General features: G+C 38.8%; 1 protein-coding gene across 1 annotated transcript in view; it reads right to left on the bottom strand.

Annotated features, from left to right (window-relative positions):
* Positions 1–1,328: 1,328 nt before the first annotated feature.
* Positions 1,329–19,691, bottom strand: part of LOC139743304 (ADP-ribosyl cyclase/cyclic ADP-ribose hydrolase-like) — a 32,525-nt gene continuing 14,162 nt past the window's right edge. Inside the window, exons 3-8 of the mRNA XM_071653797.1 lie at positions 19,156–19,288; positions 10,999–11,238; positions 10,295–10,371; positions 6,852–6,953; positions 3,875–3,967; positions 1,329–1,484 (exon numbers count right to left, since the gene is read on the bottom strand). Of these exons, the coding sequence (XP_071509898.1) occupies positions 1,334–1,484; positions 3,875–3,967; positions 6,852–6,953; positions 10,295–10,371; positions 10,999–11,238; positions 19,156–19,288 (796 nt within the window). The 3' untranslated portion in view covers positions 1,329–1,333. The remainder of the gene's footprint in view (positions 1,485–3,874; positions 3,968–6,851; positions 6,954–10,294; positions 10,372–10,998; positions 11,239–19,155; positions 19,289–19,691) is intronic.

The raw sequence follows: 19,691 nt of genomic DNA, 5'->3' as shown, positions 1-19,691 counted from the left end.
TCCTTACTGATTTAACCATATTGTTCTCTAGTTCCAACCTGAAGAGGAATAAAAAAAAACTAACCAACTCTTCTGAATTATATTGTACGAAGCTTTTATCAGATCTCCACGACTTTCTTCAAATTTTCATCAAACACTTTAGACCTAGCGATCTTTGTTCTTTACCTGAATTCTCATGTATCGTGTTTGAGAAACATCAACTTTTCACATTGGGAAGTGCGAACGTGACTTGTTGATATCCATCAATGTAACTTTGTTAGGACCAAAAAGCTCTTTGACCCTGAAAAAATAACATTCTCGCTTTGTGCTTCTCAATAGACAGGTGCTTTTTTAACAAATCGCATACACATGCTTAAAGGACAAGTTCACCTTCGTAAACATAAGGATTGAGAGAATGCAGCAATATTAGTAGAACACATTATTGAAAGTTTAGGGGAAATCGGACATTCGATGCAAAAGTTATGAATCTTTAAACTGTTGGTGTCGTAACCGCTGGATGAGGAGACTACTACAGCTTATGATGTCATACGCGTACAACAGTATAAAGAAAATATAAAGAAAAATCAACATATTTTCACTTTTTTCGCATAATAAAAGAGCACTTGACTTGCCTCTTGCTAAAGGTAGGGGGAATAATATTACCCAAAACATATGTCAGTAACGAGTCAAGAGAATGTGTATTTTTTCAGAAGATGAAATTTTGTGAAATTTTCTTTATATTTTCCTTATATTGTTCTACGCATGTGACATCATACACCGTAGTAGTCTTCTCATCCAGTGGTGACTGCACAAAAACTTCAAAAATTCATAACTTTTGAACGGATTGTCTGATTTTCCTCAAACTTTCACTGATGTGTTCTACTAATGTTGCTACATTCTTTCAATCCTTATGTTTATGAAGGTGAACTTGTCCTTTTATGTTGTATAATGTAGAGTCAGCTTTAAAAGAGAGAGAGAGAGAATCAAACATGTGAGATATTTATAAAAATGTATATAACTTATGTCCCAAAAGAAAACCTACACCTATATTTGCTGAGACTAGTTACAAAAATTCTCTTGAAATGATTATGTAAGTTGAAAATACATTACCCCATTTTACCATGGAACGCTTATAGGAAGCAGTTTCCTCTTAAAGACAATGTACACAATAAAATGATAATTTTTATCAAAAACAACTCGAGACAATGGCGTGTCATCAATTAAGACGCTTCATGGTAATGTAATGCTTTGTTAGTCTATGACTTAAGAATTGTTAATGCACATAGCGGCATTTTTAAGGCAACATACTGCAATTCCATATGATGAGACCTACCAATGTAATAGGTCTTAAATCCTAAGATGTTTTCCAACTACTCAACCTCGTCACTAGCATCACCTGTAGAGCTAGGAGCACCATGTGTAAGGGTTTAAGGAATGATCCTCCGCTGTATGGATCACAATACGGGCTGGATGGGTAACGGGCACACTGTAACCACATAATGGTACTGTGGAGAAGAAATCGATAGACGATGAAATATTCCGCTCAATTTCAGGTACGTTGATATACAGTCTTAGATTAATGAATAAGGTATTTTATGAACACGTGTGTATGCCGTACTCCAAATTTCGTCGCTTACTGTGGTGTCAAAAATAATCCCTTCATGCACAGTTTTATAAATCATTTCCTACAACTTCGAAAAATAAATTTCTGTTTTCTATTCCTTTGCATTATCCCTACCCCCTCAAAAAATGAAGAAGAAAAGATTGTCGATAAAAACATAATATGTTCAGTTCAGTTCAGTTCAGTTCAGTTTTTATTTCTGCATTTCAAAATCAATACAAATCAACAAATCATACAAAATACTTACATAGTCATTTACACAGCTAATATTCGTAACGTTTGGATCTTACATACATTTTCTTTTTTTTTTTCAAGAACGAGTATCATATATGAAAGGAAGCAATAGGAAATGATAAAAATGAAATGCAGGGGACCATCATCATAAGCTAAGCTTGACGAGGATGATGGCCCCAGTGTAATCGTGTAAAACGATCATCAATATGATCAATATTATCAATAGCCTAAATATCTGCCATATCTTCTGCTATTCACAATTGTTTCATTTCATTTTCATTTCATTTATTTCATTTCCAACAACATTTTCATACGCAAAAAATAACACAACATCAATACAATATCGTAACAAAGAAAAATACGTGAAATTAACAATACTACGCATGAAAAAAAAGCCAGAGAATATTGAATCAAAACTAAAGTTGCAGGAAATGGAGGAGACATGCTAAAAAGCTAAGCTTGTACACTGTTGTATTTTGCAGTCTCCTCGTGGACAAAAAGACTAAATAACATCGAAAGGCAATTGTTACACAAATCCCCATTCAGCGTGAGAAGTACATCCATAATCTGCATAATGTTAAGTGAAAAAAGAAAAGAAAAACAGAACTGATCTTTTGATGTCATTGAAAACTACTCAAACTCAAAGATATTGGCTCTCGACTGTATTATTCTGTAAAGCAAGCTGAAACCGTTACGTAAACTCCTTTTTAATTTCATGTTACGCTCTTAAGGAAAAGGGGACTTTTTTCTCAGTCAGCACGTGAAGTTTGATCAACCGTCACGTCATATATCATGCAGATGTTCTGTTTAATAACGCAATGTTGATTATATTACCGTTTCATTGATATTGCTCATAAATAGAAGTGGAATTGTCTTATTTAAATTTACGTGATACATTGCCATTATGACATCATCGAAATTGCGTCGAAGTTGTTTTATCATTGGTATGAATGAGACCTTGCCAAACTACACGGGGACCGGAAGAAGCTCGGTGAATGAATGGAAAACAATATATATATATATATATATATATACATATTATATAAACATATATATATACATATATATGTATTATATATATATATATATATATATATATATATATATATATATATATATATTTTGCTCTCGACGTAAATATAAAACAAAAACAAAAACGCCGGGTATTCGTCCAATGAAAATCTTTTAGGTGGAATTTGATCTTTGAAGAATCTCCCTCGAAAGGTTTGGGAGTGCGGATGAACAGCTACTCGTGCCTGAGTGCCAAACACGAAAAACACCCTGTGTTTGCACACTTTTCTCTGATTTACTCGTAAAAGCTATTTTCTTGAATTGTTTATGTTTCAGCTTGTCTCGCTGCGGAAAATAGACAGGCGTGACACCCGAGAGCGGTCAGTGATTCCACAGTTACTATCAAACGTTGAGGGCAGCAAAGTACAATCTGCAGCAGTCTCAGAAAAAACAATATCCGAACACACCACTATTCCTCTGTAATTCTTGAAGCGTTCGTGTCCTTCTTAGTGATATTTATTACACACCTAAAAGCTCCCCCCCCCCTTTTTTTTCGGACACTCATTGCCTCAATCGCACGTAGAAGCTTAACGCATTTACTTCCGAGAATTGCGAGTCAACCATATTCAATGTTGTTGTTGTAGTTAATCTGTTTCCTTTCAATTCTGCAGAACAAAAGGATGTAGCCCTATTGGCCAAATCACGTACTAAGACCCTTCATACAACGTCTCTCTATAGGCCCCTACCATCTACCCAATCCTCTATAAAAAAAAGAACAAACAAAAGCAACAACAACAACTAAACAGTGCTTCGAAAACACAAAATATGCAAACTCTTTTCATAGGTTTTCGTTGTTTTATAGGCCACATGAGTTTGAGTTTGAGAATTAAGAGTGTCATGAGTGTCATAGCATCAAAATATTATGTCTTTCGTAACATCATCCGTCACTGAGTGATATGTTGACGTTGGATGGGAGTAACAAACAGAGAATTTTTTTTTCAACGAAGTTGGGATTGCGTGAATACTTACGTTGGATCTTCCTCACAGGTTTGGCTAAAGTTCATCGAGGTGAGCTGTTTACGCAAGGTGAGCACAGAACCATCCGTACACGTTTCGCGAGATCTGGTGGCAGACAGTGTGAAGGGATCCATGGGTATAAATGCACAGTAGTGTACAACAACAGTATCAGGGCCGGCGCAGCCGTGGGGGCTCGCCCCCCCCCCCCCCCCCCCCCCCCACTTTTTTGTGCACCATATAAAGGAATACATAAGGTGTCATCACTTTGGGCCCTCACACTTTTTTCAACCCGGAAGTACGTAAGTGGCACTAAAATCGAAATAGATAGAGATCTTGAAGTATGGTGGCGGTAAGGTTATGTGGTTTCTGGAAATGGGAGGGGAGAGATTGAGCTGAGGCCCTTTTTTTTTTTTTTTTTTTTTTGCTTGTCAGCTAATTTTTTTTTCTTCTTCTTTTTGCTTGTTAGCTCATGAAACCCGGAAGTGGACCCCCCCCCCCCCCCCACACACACTTTTGAAAACACTGTGCCGGCCCTGAGTATAATATCATTGACTTTGGGTTCATATGGATTGCATCCAGCGTTTGTCTTCTATCGGTGGGGGCGCTGTGGCATACTGCGGGACAGTGCCGTATATTAAGACTCCCGACTCCCGATTGGAGGACCCGAGTTCGATGGCAACGCTATAGGGTAATAATAATAGTAGGGCCCTCAGGTAGAGCAGTGGCAACACTGAAGAGGCTCCCCGGGGTAAATAAGACATATTATTATTATCATTATTATTAATATTATTATAATTATTATTATTATTATTATTATTATTATTATTATTATTATTATTATTATCATCATCATTATCATCAGCATTATTATTATTACTATCTTTATTATTATTATCATTATTATTATTATTATTATTATTATTATTATTATTATTACTATTTTTATTATTGTCATTATTATCATATCGCCTCTCACCCCCTCCCCCATTCCTTTCAATCGTATCCCCTCAGTTTAGTCATGTCATGTTGATGTGCCTCTGCTGTTTGTTCCATTCTGTCTTAATTATTTTAGTGTTAAGTGTTTGTAATTACAGTAAGTATTTTTGAAGAAACTCTTGAGTAGTTCACAATGTACAAGCATTGCTTTTTAGTGGACCTCTCAGTTTTCTCTAAACCCCTCTATACATAACTTTGTATCATCCGGTGTGTATGCATATCTCTATTAGTTGATCTGTTTATTTTTCGCACACTATAATATGCTTAAGATGATTTACTCTGTGTTGTTGGGAGGAAAATGAGAATGAAAATAAAATAAATGAAATGAAATGAAATTTAAGTTTAAAAAAGAAGCTAGGTGTTGGAGATCAAAATTCATTGATATTGCAAACGACATTAAAAAAAAAATAATGATAATAATAACTATGATAACAATACCGGCCACACTATCCATTACGAAGAATATCTACGTCTACCGAACAGGTAACCACAAACACACTCTATCATATTTAGGTTTATCAATTTCAGTATACATTTTTCTTACTCCAATATCATTGTACATTCTCCCTAGCTTATCATTTTGTTTTAAGTCATATGTCCTCTACCCTATCCTGTATAACCTCCTATCACAGGTTCATTTCTTTATCATTCTGTGTGTACAGACATATACATATGAAGAAGAGATTAATGTCGAAAGCTTATTGAAAGAAAGTCTGACTCCCTGCGATAGCTTGTGTACTCGCCTTTCTCACTTCGTATGTGTGAACAGTATGTACATGAAATAATACATAATGTATATATGAATATATATATATATATATATCATTTCTCATATCTCATATATATATATATATATATATATATATATTCAATGCTCAAAACATGCAATTGCTTTTGCCACGAACGTGATATGTTTGGTATAGTCGTGACAGGAAAGAGTTAGGAGCCAGCGGACGTTACAATCTTTCACCTTTAATATCAATACCGATCTTTCGATTTTTTTTTCAGGTCTTCCTCAGGGCTTTGGAGATCAACATAACAATCAAAATGCAACCTATTTGCAATAAAACTTGAACAGAAACTTCGCACTCATGCGAAAAGCATGCACCACCTTTTCACCCACTCCACATACCCCCAAAACTACACAGATTCACTTCCCAATGCCTCAAGCAAGGTAATCATTTTGCTTGCGTGTAATATGCCGTTCGAGTAATTAAGTTTTGTTGTTTGATACATTTTGAATATTATTGCATTGCGCTGCTGAAGTTATGTGTACTATATTTATGCCATATTGCTGTTTTATTGCTTTTACAACGCATTGCATGTCGATGTATGTCATATTGTTGCTTTTGTTTGTTTTGCTTTCTTTTGTTTTTGCTTTATTGTGTTCAAGATTCTGTCACAAATCTCAAAAACCCTGAAGAAAACCAGTAAAAAGGTGGAAAGCTCTCTCTCTCTCTCTCTCTCTCTCTCTCTCTATATATATATATATATATATATATATATATATATATATATATATATATATTCAAAGATATATAAAGCATCAAACTATATTATGTATCGAACTAAATTTCTGCTCGGAAAAAAATATCATAATATATGCGAGTTAACCCCGATCCGTTCAAGCAAAAGAAGTTTGTAGTTCATCTCGACCCAGCATAATTATAAAGATGTCACGCCCTGCTCAATGAATGCGACTGGCAAGTCAAATCTGAGCCAGGATTACTGCATCACATCAACATGACAGTGCATGGCCCTCCTGGTATTAAATGCTCCAAGTCAGTAGATACAGTGCACTCCCGTTATAACGAACACGGTTATGACGAAATTCCGGTTACAACGAAGTTGAAATTCAGGCTGGACGATTATCCATGCTATGTATTTCCATTGTTTATTTGTTTGGTTATAACGAACTTTCGATATAACGAACGAAAATTGCCGGTCCCGATGACTTCGATATAACGGGAGTCCACTGTAACTAATTACTTACTGGTTGTTCGGAATCGGCAGCGTGAAGTTCGGGATGAGGTAGATCATAACGTTCGTCACTTTATCCGTGTTAAGATTGGGCGCCTCAAGCCTTGCGAACACGCTGCATCACACAAAATAATATTGTACAAAATGAGAGAAACGCGCCTGGATGGGGAAACGTGTCATTACATTGCAGGTCATTGAGAAAAATAGCGCATTGATAGTACCTAACTCTGGTAATTACTCCATCCTTAATCGTAATGGAAGAATATCACAATTCACAATAGACTGATGTCCTGCGTAAGGTATATAACACATAACTATTAATAATAATAATTTATAATAATAATTGCATTTATATGGCGCTTCATACTGACGTTTCTAAGCGCACTTTGCTGCTCATACAAATAGACTAGAAAACACAATAACATTAACAAAATTAACGTTAACAGTAACAAAAGAAGAAGAAAGAAAAGAAAAGAAAAGAAAAATACATGTGATACAATGGTACAATAATTGATAACTGTGTGCGCCTCCAGAAAAAAAAAATTACAGCTGATTAAACAGGTAAGTTTTAAGAAGAATTTTAAATGATTCGACAGATGAGGCATTCTGAATATAAAGAGGGAGTTTATTCCAAAGAGTGGGAGCAATGGAAGAGAAGGCTCGGTCACCATAACGGGTTTTTGTACGTGGGCCATGAAGTAATTGGAGAGAGGACGATGAACGGAGGGGTCTGGCAGAAGAGGAGGAGCGGAGAGAGACTAGGTTTTGAAGATATATGGGTGCAAGATTACGTGTGATTTTGTACGTCAGAAGTAGGATCTTGAAAGTAATACGGGAATGTACTGGAAGCCAATGGAGTGAGCGGAGAACAGGAGATATATGGTCATGTCTCCTACTAAGGGAGACTAATCTAGCGGCTGAATTTTGGATACGTTGGAGAGGGGATATGTGAGAAAGAGGGAGGCCGGCAAGGAGGGAGTTGCAGTAGTCCAGATAGGAGGAGACGAAGGCATGGACGAGCCGCTCAGCTGATGATTGATCAAGCAGACGCCTGATCTTCCCTATTTTGAAAATACCCCATGATGCAGACTTACAAATGTTTGTGATATGGTGTTTAAGAGTTAAGTGTTTGTCCAAAGTAAAGCCAAGGTCTCTAACACAGTCAGAGACCTTAATAATCCCATCCCGAGTAGTTAGATCTGGTAGAGGAACTGTGCTCCTAAACTGTGATGAGAAATGGATGAGTTCAGACTTGTCTTCATTCAGACGGAGTCTGTTGGCAGTGGACCAGGCTTTGATGTCGTTGAGACATTCTCTCAGTGAATTAACAGCAGCAATCCTATCGCCAGGTGACATAGTTATGTAAATTTGAGTGTCGTCAGCATACATAGCGTAGTTGACTCCGTGATGACAATTGATGATTCTGGTGAGTGGACCTGTATAGAGGAGAAAAAGAAGGGGGCCGGCAACGGATCCTTGCGGAACTCCGCAGCTGATAGGACTAGGACGTGACCAGGTCCCATTGATTATCACCCTCTGTGTGCGATCTTGAAGATATGACTTGATCCATTGGATGGCAGTGCCTGTGATGGAATAGTCATCACTAAGTCGTTGTAGTAGCAACGTGTGGTCGAGCGTGTCAAACGCAGCCGAATAGTCAAGAAGAAGAAGAGCAGCCTCATTGCCCTTGTCGACAGCAAGAAGGAGATCGTTGAGCACTTTCAACAAGGCAGTTTCTGTTGAGAGGAGGTTGCGGTATGCTGACTGGTTTGTGGGAAGCAGATGATTACTGTCAACATAAGACATTAACTGTGTAGACACAATCCTTTCAAGAAGCTTACTCACAAATGGCAGATTGGCAATTGGTCGGTAATTGCTCAGGACATCGGGATCTAGGTTCGGTTTCTTCAACAGAGGGGAAATAAGAGATGTCTTGAAAGGTATTGGAACTATACCCGATGACAATGATGTGTTAATGATGTTTTTTAGAACCGGAAGCAGCTCATCAAGGCACTCTTTGAGCAGCCAAGTTGGAAGAGGGTCCAGACTGCAAGATTTTGGTGGAGATAGCATGATGAGACGTCGAAGCTGTTCATCAGTGACTGGATTAAACTCGCTCAGGTTGCAGTTCAAAGAGTTCTCAGGAGCCTGGACGGATAACTCCAAATGGTTCACGTCAGATACAAAGGAAGACACAATATCATCGATTTTCTTCATGAAGAATATACTGAACCTGTGCGCCATTTCTGAATCAGATGAGTGTTCAGGATAGATAGAAGAGTCAGAAGGGGTGGACAGTTTCTTCACGAAGTTGAATAGTCGTTTCGAGTCAGCATTGGCGATCTCTTTTCTCAGGTACTGGGACTTTGCATCAGTAATCAGACTGTAGTACAGCTCACATTCTTGACGATACAGGCCCATGTCAGTCTGCATGCCGGACTTCAACATGCGACGTTCAGCACGACGCCGACGCCTCCTGGCCTCCCTAATCTCATCAGAGAACCAAGGGGCATTGGGTCTAATTGTCACAGTCACGGTTTTAACAGGGGCATGCTTGTCCAACAGATTACTCAGCATGTCATTATACATTGAAATTGCTTCTGTAGGACAAGACGTACACTGGGAAGTCAACAAAGCCTGTTTAATGTCCTGGCGGAAAGAGTTGGTGTCAATATTGCGAAGCTTTCTAAAGCTTACTTTTCTTCTAGGATTTGGTGGGCCTTTAAGATTAATGGCGGAAAGAATGGCGGAGTGATCAGATGGCAAAGATGGCAATACAGTGATATGGGAAATAATATCTTCAGATTTCCTACTAAAGACTAAATCAAGTGTGTGGCCTGCTTGGTGAGTGGCACCCTTAACATGTTGATGAAACCCAAAGGCTTCATTCCAACGGCATTGAGAAAAGACTGAGCGAAACTATCAGCAGAATCATCTACATGTATATTAAAGTCACCAAGAAGAATAGCTGGATGAGCATCAACAGCAGCACTCTCGAGGAGAGTTAAATGGGCATTCGAACAGACAGATAAATCAACAAACCAACTAACATGGTTTCTTCCAGTATTTCCCTCCTCTTAAAAGTCCTCTTAGTGCTCATTCTAATCCTAATCCCTTCTAACAGATGTTCCTTCCTCATCGGGTCATCATCTATGACGTGGCGCATGCGCGTATAGTCTATTCAAACACAGTGATGGCATATAATGCCTGTAGGACTAAAACGTATGTTAAAAACAAGTAAATCCCTACAGCTGACGTAATCGTGAAAAGACAAAGAAAAAACAACAGTAACAACAAAACTACCAACAACAAACAAACAAACAGAATTAAAGTTCGAGCGCTTTGTATGTTGCATTGCATTCTACTTCGGCACTTCCGAGCTCAATTTCATAGAACCTCGTATCGCAAGTCAACGACAAGTCCGTGAGGGCGCTACAATGTAAACTAAATTTTTACCTGCTGAGGTTGAATGCTCCTCCCTTGCGTTGAGCGTTCAACACGATAAATACCTGTCCTTCGGCCTGAGTTGCCAGCTGCAAAAAAAAAAAAAAAAAAAAAAAAAAAGGACGATAATGATGACAACAAAACGTCAACAAAATAAGGTAATGTGAGGAATAAGAAATCATTCTCTTGCCATAAACGATATCAGAAACATAATGTGCAAGATATCGTCAGTGCTTACTTACGTGGTGCAATAATCAATCCTCGCAGGTTTGTTTTCCAGGGGCGGATACAGTTATTCCGTAAAGGGAGGGGGGGGGGGCAAAACATATTTCTCGTGCCACTTTCGGGTTATCCAAGTTTCATCGGATGACAAGCAAAAAAAAAAGTTTCAGCGCAATTTTCTGGTGACACTACAATCAAAAATATATCATTTTTTATTTTTTATTTTATTCTAAGAAAAATCAAAGGCGCCACCTGGATCCGCCACTGTTTCCTGTCAAGCAAAGCAGTATGATCTCCCTCAAATGAACAAATTTTTGAGAATTTGGTGGTTCGTGACACATTCTGTTTCTAATGTAGGCCTATATTATGAACACTGTTATCATATGTTGTTTGACCACCTCACACTATTTGTGTCACTTTTCACGTTTGTTTGTTTTTTCTCTTCGGATGACAAGCGCCTTAAAAATCAAAATAACAACAGCGAGAGAACTCACTCTCTTGGAAGCGCTGCCCCAGAAGGTAGCCATGGTGTGATTTGGGCAGTTCCTGTCTCCCCACTTTGGGCAGGCGGTAAAGTTGAATCCTGCCGAACTCGAGTCGTCTGTCGAGCCGCACCACGTGAGGTTACCCGCCATGTAGCCTGGTAGAGTCTCCTCCAGTACCGTGTGCTCTGACGTCACCTGAGCGACGTCCTGAGGAATGTTGGCGCCTAAAACACCAGACCAGAAAGTTGTCTGCCAGATGTAGAAAAAAACAAAAAACCAAACACACACACACACAAAATAAAACATCTATAATAATAAGAATACAAAAACAGCACATATCATAAAATGAAAAGGAGAACAAAATAGCATTAATGACTAAGAAACCAAGAAACAAATCATGGTCGTTACAAATCATTTTCTGCCTCACTTCACCTGCAAATATCCGAAAAGATTCAAATGCAATGGTGTTATGATATTATGATAAATAGATTGTAATCATGATTATCATTGATGACGATGATACACTGTTGTTCTGTAACATGGCTTTAGTAAATATGTTCTGAGATATCCTCTTAAAAACAAATGAAAGTCTCCAGGAAAATTCTAAATAAAATAAGAAAGCAGTGGAATTACTTTTGCGCGCTTTCACATAACTCGAAATTTAAAAGAGACGAGGAGTTCATTTTCTCACAAATCTCCGATTTGCTAGTATACCAAAGCATAAAGATCTTCAAAACATTGCTAAATCAAAAAGTCATTATAAACATCATGACAAAGTAATTTCACCTTAAGTTTCCGCTCTTAAACTGCTTTAAAAAATGCATACAATAGACTTTGAAGTATACGTTCATACTCGGCCTGCAATCGAGGCGCTGTATAGGCATGTTGATTCCTGTACCCCTGAAAGCTAATGAGGGTCGTGGATGAGAAGGCAACTATCATTATTAGTGAGAAGTGTAGCCTTGTTGGTAGGCTATATAGCTCACTTCCGGCATACGTGCCTATTCGATGTAGTTGATACCACCGTTGGTGTCACATAGCAAGTGGAAGTTGTTGTTTTCATTTAATGTAACCAACAACAACAAAAATAACCGCATAAACGCATCGGTCATGAATGACTTGTAATCATAATGACTTTCATAAAGCGACGAGTCACGTTCCCCATTGTTTGGACGTCCTTCTCGATAAGAATTTCCTGTAATCATATAGACACCTCGCCGTCTGTACTACCCTCAAATAAAATAATTATCATCTTCATGTTATTCATTTTCAAAGCGTAAGCTTCTATTCGAGCGATGCTTGCATCAGCGCATACTCTAGGAAACAGGCATCTCGAACGACAAATTAGTTCGTAAAAAACACTGTGATCATGCATCATTGTTTTACGAGATCTTCCTATTCTTTAATCAATGATCGTGTAGTGTATATATACATGGAAACGTTAATGAAATCAGTCTTGATGAGAGCTATATAATTTCAGTCTATGACAGTATCTCTATGTTTCCTTTCTGTTTTAGTGTATGTCATTCTAGTTCTATTCATCCCACTATACCGGGTGTCCCAAGAAAAGCGGAACGGTGAATTTTAAGTACCTTGCGGTCTAAAAGTTATATATCTTTTGACATCATTAGAAAGAGCATCTTCCGCAGAAGACTATGATACCAAAATCATTAAATTTGGTTCAGTACTTTTTAGTCTACGCCAATTTCTGAAAATGCAGTCATTGTCAAATTTCGCCGGATTTTTGCGACTTATGAGATAATAATTTGAGCGCGACACGCGATCCATACGGTGAACATTGTGTAAGCTCGGTGATCCATGTCAACAAAAGATACAGCTTTCACATTGGGCACGGGCCAGGAAAAAAAAAACAGTGTGTGTGTGTGTGTGTGTGTGTGTGTGTGTGTGTGTGCGCGCGCCCAATATGAAAGCGTTATCTTTTGTTGACATGGATCACCGAGCTTACACAATTCACCGTATGGAACGCGTTTCGCACCCAAATTATTATCTCATAAGTCGCAAAAAATTGAAAATGACTGCATTTACAGAAATTGGCGTAGAATAAAAAGTACAGAACCAAATTTAATGATTTTGGTATCGTGGTCTTCTGCGGAAGATGCTCTTTCTAATGATGTCAAAAAGTATATCACTTTTAGAACGCAAGGTACTGAAAATCCACCGTTCCGCTTTTTTGGGGACACCCGAGATCATGTAATCAAGCAGCCGTCATATAGCAGGGAAATCGAAGTCGAATTTACATGTGGATTGAATGCATGCAGCAATATCATAACACGTCCGCGAAGTTTGAGGAATTTCGGACAACCGTCGAAACTTATGAACTTTTAAAGATTCGTTGAAGCCATCACTGGATGAGGAGACTACTAAAAAAAAAATTCGTGGAGCTAACAATAGATACAACTATATAAAGAGATTAAGAGGAAATCCACAACATTTATTTTTTTTAATGAAAGACACAGTTCGTTCCCTCGACTTGCGCCTGATGGACAAAATTGCCCTACATCGACGTAAACATTCGACTTGTTACTGACACATGTTGAGGGCAATATTATTCCTCCTGCCTACTGAAAAAGGTATGATTATTATGCTCATTTACTTTGCCAGGAATATGAAAAAAGTTGATATTTTCCTAATGTTTTCCTTATGTTGTTTCTATACATGACGTCACAGAGTGTTGTAGGCTTCTCCATAGCAATGAATTAGAATTTTACAGTTTTTTTTAACAGATTGTTCGTACTTCCTCAAACTTCGCTGGTGTGTTCTACTAATATTTCTATATTCCCCTTAATCGCATACACAATTGGTTTTCATGCTCCTTTTATATTGGTGACCGAATGCACATTTATAACGGAAATTGTTTCGGGTCTCATCCGGTAACTGTATATATTATGGAGATTGAGAATGTTTACAGCTAAACAAAGGAAACGAAACGGAAATATATCATATCGTGTCATACCTATCACTTTCGTTTTAAGAGCATACCTTCTTAAGACATGTAATAAATTCACTCGGTTTTATATACTTGCCATTTGTAAAACCAAATAGCCCAATTATCACGACGAATTTATGATAAAATACAAATTATGCTTCAAACGGATGATCTTAATATCACTGGATAATAAGGGGCAAATTATAGCAAAGTTTCACTCGTTTTTCTATGGATATCAAATCTCTAAGAAGACTGTCACTTTTGTTTTGTTTTGTTTTGTTTTATTTTGTTTTGTTTTGTTTCGTTTTGTTTTAATCTTAGAAGTTTATCAGAGTGGGACAAAAAATCGTGAAAGTGACGACATTTTAATCCTTTTTATACAGTTTTATAAAACAGTGGTATTGGTTTAAAGCATTCTATGCAAAGTCGATAAGATGACAATATTCGTCATATGCGATATCTTTCATCGACCTTTGATTCTATACCTTAAAGGAAACCAAAACCCAAAGAGCAATTTGGATCGAGTGAAAGCAGCAACATTATTAGAACACACCAGTGAAAGTTTGAGGGTGATCGAACAATCGATGCCAAAGTTATGAATTTTTTATAGTTTTGGTGTTGCAATGACTGGGTAAGGGGACAACTAGAGTTCATGACGTCATGTGTGGACAACGACATAGAGAAAATATGAGGAGAATCCCACAAAAATTCATTTATCATGAAAATTACACATTCCATCAACTTGTTACTGACATTATGTTAAGTTTAATATCATTCCCCCAGCTTTCTGACAGATTAGTCAAGTGCTCTTTCATTACGCTTGAAAAGTGAAATTTGTTGAATTTTCTTTATATTTTCTTTATATTGTTGTCCACACATGATGTCATAAACTGAAGTAGTCTACTTATCCCAGTGGGTACAAACACCAAAACTGTAAAAATTCATAACTTTTGCATTTTTCTCAAACTTTCACTGATGTGTTTTACTAATGTTGCTGCTTTCACTCAATCCACATTGCTCTTTGGGTTTTGGTTTCTATAATACCAAGACTTCACGCAAAAGATGCACATAATTACTTCCAGAGCATAATTTCAAAAATTTATTTTTAGTGAAGATTTCTCTGGAAGTCACTTTGGCGACGGGTAAGGTACTATGACATCGATACTTCATCTGATTTTGCATACGTGGTTGGCGTCAACATCACTATTTCGGAAAAAAAAAAACAACGTGTGAAAGTTGAAACTAAATCCTACAGGCCTTGTCTCTTTTAGTTTCCTACTTTATCGAAACTTCAATCACGATGTTCGTTTGATTTTATTAAATCTATTTATTCAATTAAACTTGAATATGTAGTGACACTGCACTTTGAAAACCCGTCAGCCATGCAGACCTGCTCCCAGCAAGACTTATCTCTGTCCACACCGAATATCAAGGAAGTCGGAAACATGGCTACGTATCAACTCTATATTACATGCTAAACACAAACTCCACTAACCGCATACAGTTGCAAACTTTCGTTTTCAATTTCGTTCGGACGTAGTGAAAATATGAAAGCGACCTAAATGATTTTAGCAGATTTTTTTTTGAAAAGTATTGCTTGTTAATTGCCCCCCCGTATCAAATTTATCAAAATTTCACTGCTCTGATATGACCTTGCACTGTTAGGAGTCAACTTTGAGATAGAATTGACTCTTTATCTTACAGGGTCGAAATTATTCATTCTCAAATATCAACTGTCACTATTTCTTTTGCGGTTGTCATTCAATGCCAAAGTGAGCTCAATCAAACATTAGATCATGTCTCAGTCTCTACTGTGTGAGACACATTATTCGTACACTCCTTTCACTTCGATCTAACCCAGCACAATCTAATACGGCGTCATTTCATGTTGCCTGTACAAGAGGAAGAAATGTTAAAAGATTGAAGTTAACATTATGACATGACATCCAAAGTATGCTTTGCTTCATACATTACACGGCGTCAAACGTTGGCTCGTTGTACACCGACCTAAATTTTCAGCTGACTTGTATATGAGAGAGACAGAAGGTATAGATATGATTATGCCTTTCTGTTGCCATAGCAGCTTTGATTAAGCAAGTTGTTTATAAAAACAAGACCATAATACGGCAGTGCCTCAGTCACTTTCTTTTTGAGACTCTTTAATTGTGCCTCATGCTTGCAGCCTGAGACATCTAGTCATCTTGTCCACGACGAGGATGTACGAAGCAACGGCGTAGCCAGGATTTTCATCTTAGGGGGGGGGGGCGGTTAGTCTGCGAGGGAGCGAAGCGACCGAGCCCGAGCGAGCGGATGCGAGCGAGGGAGGGGGGGGGGGCGGGGGGGGAGGGTGTGGGAGGGGGGAGTGTCCCCCCTCCTCCGACGGTAAGAACTTTTTGCATTTGGATGTTGTAAATGGTGCAATTTGATGCATGTTTTTGCGCGTTTTATCGACGTGAAACAGTCCCACTTGTTTATGATAGCAGTTTATTTTGATGTAGATTATTATTGAACAATTTGCCTATAAAATGGTATAATTTAGAATGCACTTCTAGTATTAATTCTTTTCACTGAATATTATGAACGCGACTGAACCCGAGCGAGCGGAGCGAGCGAGGCGAGGGGTAGGGGAGGGTGTGGGAGGGAGGTGTCCCCCTCCCACAATAAGAACTTTTTTGCATTTTTGATGTTGCAAATGGTGCAATTTGATGGCATGTTTTTGCGCGTTTTATCGACGTGAAACAGTCCCACTTGTTTATGGTAGCAGTTTATTTTGATGTAGATTATTATTGAATAATTTGCCCTATAAAATGGTATAATTTAGATACACTTCTAGTATTAATTCTTTTCACTGAATATTATGAACGCGACTTAACCCTGAGCGAGCGGAGGCGAGCGAGGGGGTAGGGGAGGGTGTGTCCCCCCTCCCACAGTAAGAACTTTTTGCATTTTGATGTTGCAAATAGTGCAATTTGATTGCATGTTTTTGCGCGTTTTATCGACGTGAAACAGTCCCACTTGTTTAAGGTAGCAGTATATTTTAGTGTAGATTATTATTGAACAATTCGCCTATAAAATGGTATAATCTGAATACATTTCTTGTATTAATTCTGTTCACTGAATATCATGAACGCGACTGAACCCGAGCGAGCGGAGCGAGCGAGGGGGGAGGGGAGGGTGTGGGAGGGGGGTGTCCCCCTCCCACGGTAAGAACTTTTTGCATTTTGATGTTGCAAATGGTGCAATTTGATGCATGTTTTTGCGCGTTTTATCGACGTGAAACAGTCCCACTTGTTTAAGGTAGCAGTATATTTTAGTGTAGATTATTATTGAACAATTTGCCTATAAAATGGTATAATTCAAATACACTTCTTGTATTAATTCTTTTCACTGAATATCATGAACGCGACTGAACCCGAGCGAGCGGAGCGAGCGAGGGGGTAGGGGAGGGTGTGGGAGGGGGGTGTCGCCCCTCCCACGTGAGAATGTTTTGCATTTTGATGTTGCAAATGGTGCAATTTGATGCATGTTTTTGCGTGTTTTAACGAGTTGAAACAGTCCCACTTGTTTAAGGTTGAAGTATATTTTAGTGTAGATTATTATTGAACAATTGCCTATAAAATGGTATGATTTAAATACACTAGTCTGAATATCATGAACGCTGTCTGTTCAGCAATCAAACAGAAAAAGCATGCACACGAGGGTGTAGCTAGGGGCATATCCCCTCCCACACGAAGGTGATTTTGCGTTTTCAGACCTGAAATTCAGCGATCTGGTGCAAATTTTTGGTGCAACACTTTTTCATCGAAGTGTTAAAATCACGGAATTTAGCTCTTATTCCGAATGTGCACCATCTGTGCGTATGTATAAAGTCTAGTGAGGTAGAGCTTAGGGGAAGGGGGATTCCCCCTCCCGCTCGCGGAACTTTTGCGTTTTTAGAATTGAAATAAAGCGATCTGGGTATAGCCACAATGTACTTCTTTGCATGGCGGGGGGGGGGGGGGGGAGCAGGGAGAAGGCGTGGGCGAGTGTTATCTCCACCCTTCCCTTCCGATGGAGCTTTTATCTCTTTAAGGTTGAAATTGAGATATCTCGTATACGCATATTTGATGGAATCAACATTTGGGAAATCACCAAAAAAAAAAAAAACTGATGGGGGGGGGCTGAGGGAGGAAAGGGTCGATTAAAAGGGGAAATTCCCCTTATACATGAGGGAACCTTCAGTTTTCGGAATATAAGTGATAAGTCTTGTGCACTCAGAATTATTCAGAATTTTTTGTAAATCTAAAAAGTGTACTTAGCTAGGGAAAGAGGCACAGAGGAGGAGGGTTTGGGAGGGGGATACCCCCTCCCAAGCACGAGAGATTTTGCATATTTTGAATGGAAATTCAACGATCTGGTGCACACTTTGAGTGAAATATTAAAAAAAAAAATCTTATTTGATGAAAGGTTGCAAAGGAGACCCGCTTCATGTGCGTGCATACAGTATACACGCATTTTTTTTCCGCCTCCCAAATCCCCGGTCCAAATCTTAGGGGGGCGACCGCCCCCATCGCCCCCCCCCCCCCCCCCTGGCTACGCCAGTGGTACGAAGGCGCCTTTATCTAAACTCACTATGGCGCCTAGATATATGTTTGCACGATGTAAGAAGTTGTCTTGTTATCCTCTGATCATAAACAAAGCGCCCTTAAGGGTTTTGAGAAGTCGTCGTTTCGTCTCTAATAGGCGAGATTCAACGGAGGCCACAAGACCGACACCCGCGAGCCATACAGCCCAAGAGTTTGACACTGAAAAGAGGTCCATGAGTCATACAGTCCATGAGTTCGACACTAGACAAATAAAGCCCATGAGTTCGACACTAGGTAAAAACAGCCCACGAGTTCGACAGATACAACACCGGGCTTATAATGTGTCGGTCTCGTGGGCCTTGTTAGCTTAGTGTCGAACTCATGGGCTGTATGACTCGTGAGCTGTATAACTCATGGGCTGTATGATTTGTGAGCTGTATGACTCGTGAGTGTCGGACTCGTGACGTGCACCTGTAACAAGTTGTCTTTTTATCCTCTGATCTAAACAAAGCTCCTAAAGTCATCTTTTGTCTACAATAGGCGAGTTTCCACAACTCGCCATGCGCTCGTCCTATATAGACCGAAGTCTATAATACTGCGTGAATGCTGCCAGCCATCAGAATTGTATCTTGTCATCTAGATTCCTTGACTCACTTTGCCTCTCCTTGTTCGAGGAGGAGCCATGTTAAGGAACGCGTCGAAAGCATCAGGCGGTGTTGCACATGGGTCCACGCTTCGGATGGCACTCATGAACGAGTTCACGATGGGCTCACATTTCAAGTTACGGCTGGGGAGTGACCAGAAGGAGAAGAAAAAGATGATGATGAATATGATGATGATGAAGAAGAAGAAGAAGAAGAAGGAGAAGAAGAAGAAGAAGAAGAAGAAGAAGAAGAAGAAGAAGAAGAAGGAGAAAGAGAAGGAGGAGGAGGAGGAGGAGGAGGAGGAGAAGGAGGAGGAAAAAGAAGGTCCACATGACTGGGATTCAGTACACATATCTGTTGTTTCTTCATTCATAAAAAAGGAGAGAGACTAAAATCAGTTCAGGTGAATACAAACCCTCTTTTATAGATTTGATTTCACTTTGATATAAGGTTTTTCTTCTCCTTTGTTGCCAAGCTTGACATGAAGATTACGATAACTTGACAATGGTGACAATGATATAATTAACAATGATAATGATGCTAAAA

Source organism: Diadema antillarum, unplaced genomic scaffold (genome assembly GCF_040938485.1).
Source record: "Diadema antillarum isolate AM-2024a unplaced genomic scaffold, OU_Dant_1.0 seq00001066_RagTag, whole genome shotgun sequence".
NCBI lineage: Eukaryota > Metazoa > Echinodermata > Echinoidea > Diadematoida > Diadematidae > Diadema > Diadema antillarum.
Note: the sequence above shows the minus strand (reverse complement) of the source record. Positions and strands in the feature narration are given on the sequence as shown.